Source organism: Syzygium oleosum, unplaced genomic scaffold, assembly GCF_021117445.2.
Source record: "Syzygium oleosum isolate NSW1041296 unplaced genomic scaffold, Sole_v2.1 Sole_v2.47, whole genome shotgun sequence".
NCBI classification, from domain to species: domain Eukaryota; kingdom Viridiplantae; phylum Streptophyta; class Magnoliopsida; order Myrtales; family Myrtaceae; genus Syzygium; species Syzygium oleosum.
The window spans coordinates 973253-975292 of NW_026607531.1; the positions used below are offsets into that span (position 1 = coordinate 973253).

Consider the following 2040-nt stretch of genomic DNA (forward strand, 5'->3'; position numbering starts at 1 on the left):
CTACATTGACTGATAAGTCTCTGATCGAGACTTGTGACTTGAGGAGGGCACTTGAGTGAGATGGTAGTACTACTAGAAGCACAACTCAAGGAAATAAGTCCAAATCTCGATAAATCTCAGAGTAGGAACATTTTCTCCTTGCTCTCAATATCGTCTGCACCTTAAGATGCATCGGAAGAGTTTCTATATAAATTATCTTTGTATGTACAGGTGCAGGAAAAAAGTTGCATTATATAGTGAACAAGTTGATGATCTTAATCACATCACTCAACAACGAGATAACATAAAGAAACAGTATGATGTGTGGAGAAAGAAGAGGTAAGAATAATTATCTTTTATCTTGCATAATGACATAGAAATAGTTCTAACTGGTATTTTCATATTAGGCTGGATGAGTTCATGGTAGGATTCAATACAATATTTCTGAAATTAAAAGAGATGTATCGGGTTCTTATTTTTCTCCCCTATTTGAGTAATTGTATATCGACACAACTTGTCTGCCTGCACATGTCTGCATAGGTTCATGACAATATACTCAACTCTCTTTGTTTCTCTTTAATAGGTGATTTGATCTTTCCATATTAATAAACTTCTTCTTGATGCATGGTTAGCCCTAACCGTTCTGGATGATGACAGTGCTCCCACATCTCTTGCCTTGACTAGTCCATCTTCCAATTACCTTGACTTTTCAATCACTGGGCTCTGCTTTTTGTGCGCTTGTAAAAAACTAGCTTCCAAACTATATCCGGTGCTGAGCGCCTGTAGTACTTTTCCTTCTGATCCTTATCTTAGAGTAAACAGATGTTCACACTAGGAGGTGATGCAGAACTTGAATTGGTCGACTCTTTGGATCCCTTCTCTGAAGGTGTGGTCTTCAGTGTCAGGCCACCAAAGAAAAGCTGGAAGAATATTGCTAACTTATCTGGCGGTGAAAAGGTAACTTGAGGACATAGCAGTTCTGCCCCTCTTATTTTGTGAAGCTTTATGTGTTGGAATGACAATTGCCCTTCTGAATCTTCAGACTCCCAGCTCATTAGCTCTTGTCTGTGCCCTTCATCACCCCAAACCCACTCCGCTTATGCGATGGATGAAATCGATGCCACTCGAGGTACTCAGTGCCCATTCCAGAGTTCATTTCTTTTTTGGGCATGCTGTTGATTTTACCTCTGTTCCAAGCTTAGTTGTTTGTGCTATAATTTCTCAGACTTCAAAAATGTTTCTATTTGTGGGACACTATGTGAAAGATCGAACAAAGGACGCCCAATTCATTATTATAAGGTACATTGTGTAGGAAATAGTCTAAATATATTTCAGATGACAATGTTCTCCCAACTCACCATATTCATGTTTTCTCTATGCAATGTGCAGCCTCAGAAAAAACATGTTTGAGCTTGCGGATTGACTTCTGGGAATATACAAAACTGAGAACTGCACTAAGAGCATTACAATCAATCGTGGGAGTTTAGTGGTGCGTGAAGATTTTGCCTGATTCGTCAGTTAAAATATTTTGAGTAAGCATGATGTTCTCTTTCATGACTGCTTTTTTCAATAAAGTTCTTGCTAACTTGCGTAGCTTGCCATCCTCAGTGGCCTATAATGTGATGAATTTGCTTGCTACTTACGTATAGTACAAGATTGGTTGTCCCTAATGTAAGAGCTGAGGTTTTGAATCTCTCTCTCTCTCTCTCTCTCTCTCTCTCTCTCTATTGTCATAGTTGTTAAGTAGCTGCAAGCTGTAGTATCCATTGGTGTTGGCAGGGATTTTTGTTTTCCTGCATAATAATTCCAACGAAATCTTCGCATCAACTCATTAATGATGGAGATGCCATTCTCTTACCCTGCTATTTACCTGGTCATCAATCTCTCAAGAGATCTTTTCCTATTTTGGGTTCTTCCAGGGATTTTGTTTTTTTTTTTTTGCTAGGAACCAGAAGTTGAAATGCCAATTTTTGAGAAGTTAATGATGTTAGATTTCGGGATGAATTGGGAGGGTTGGCGTACTTGTAAGATTTTAAATTAAGGTTTGGGCGAGGTTATTAG

General features: G+C 38.7%; 1 protein-coding gene across 1 annotated transcript; it reads left to right on the forward strand.

Annotated features, from left to right (window-relative positions):
• The first annotated feature begins 252 nt into the window (after window positions 1-252).
• Window positions 253-1721, forward strand: LOC130136603 (structural maintenance of chromosomes protein 4-like). The gene is made up of 4 exons (XM_056306708.1): window positions 253-936; window positions 1022-1108; window positions 1205-1278; window positions 1369-1721. Exons 1-4 carry the CDS (start codon window positions 802-804, stop codon window positions 1400-1402), a joined length of 330 nt encoding a protein of 109 aa, XP_056162683.1. The 5' UTR covers window positions 253-801; the 3' UTR covers window positions 1403-1721.
• Window positions 1722-2040: the final 319 nt, after the last annotated feature.

Bases quoted from the DNA above. Each gene is read 5' to 3' on its own strand.
- LOC130136603 (XM_056306708.1), top strand. From the start codon at position 802: ATGTTCACACTAGGAGGTGATGCAGAACTTGAATTGGTCGACTCTTTG. The intron at 937-1,021 runs GTAACTTGAGGA...CTGAATCTTCAG, and splicing joins ACTTATCTGGCGGTGAAAAG to ACTCCCAGCTCATTAGCTCT. The intron at 1,109-1,204 runs GTACTCAGTGCC...ATAATTTCTCAG, and splicing joins TGAAATCGATGCCACTCGAG to ACTTCAAAAATGTTTCTATT.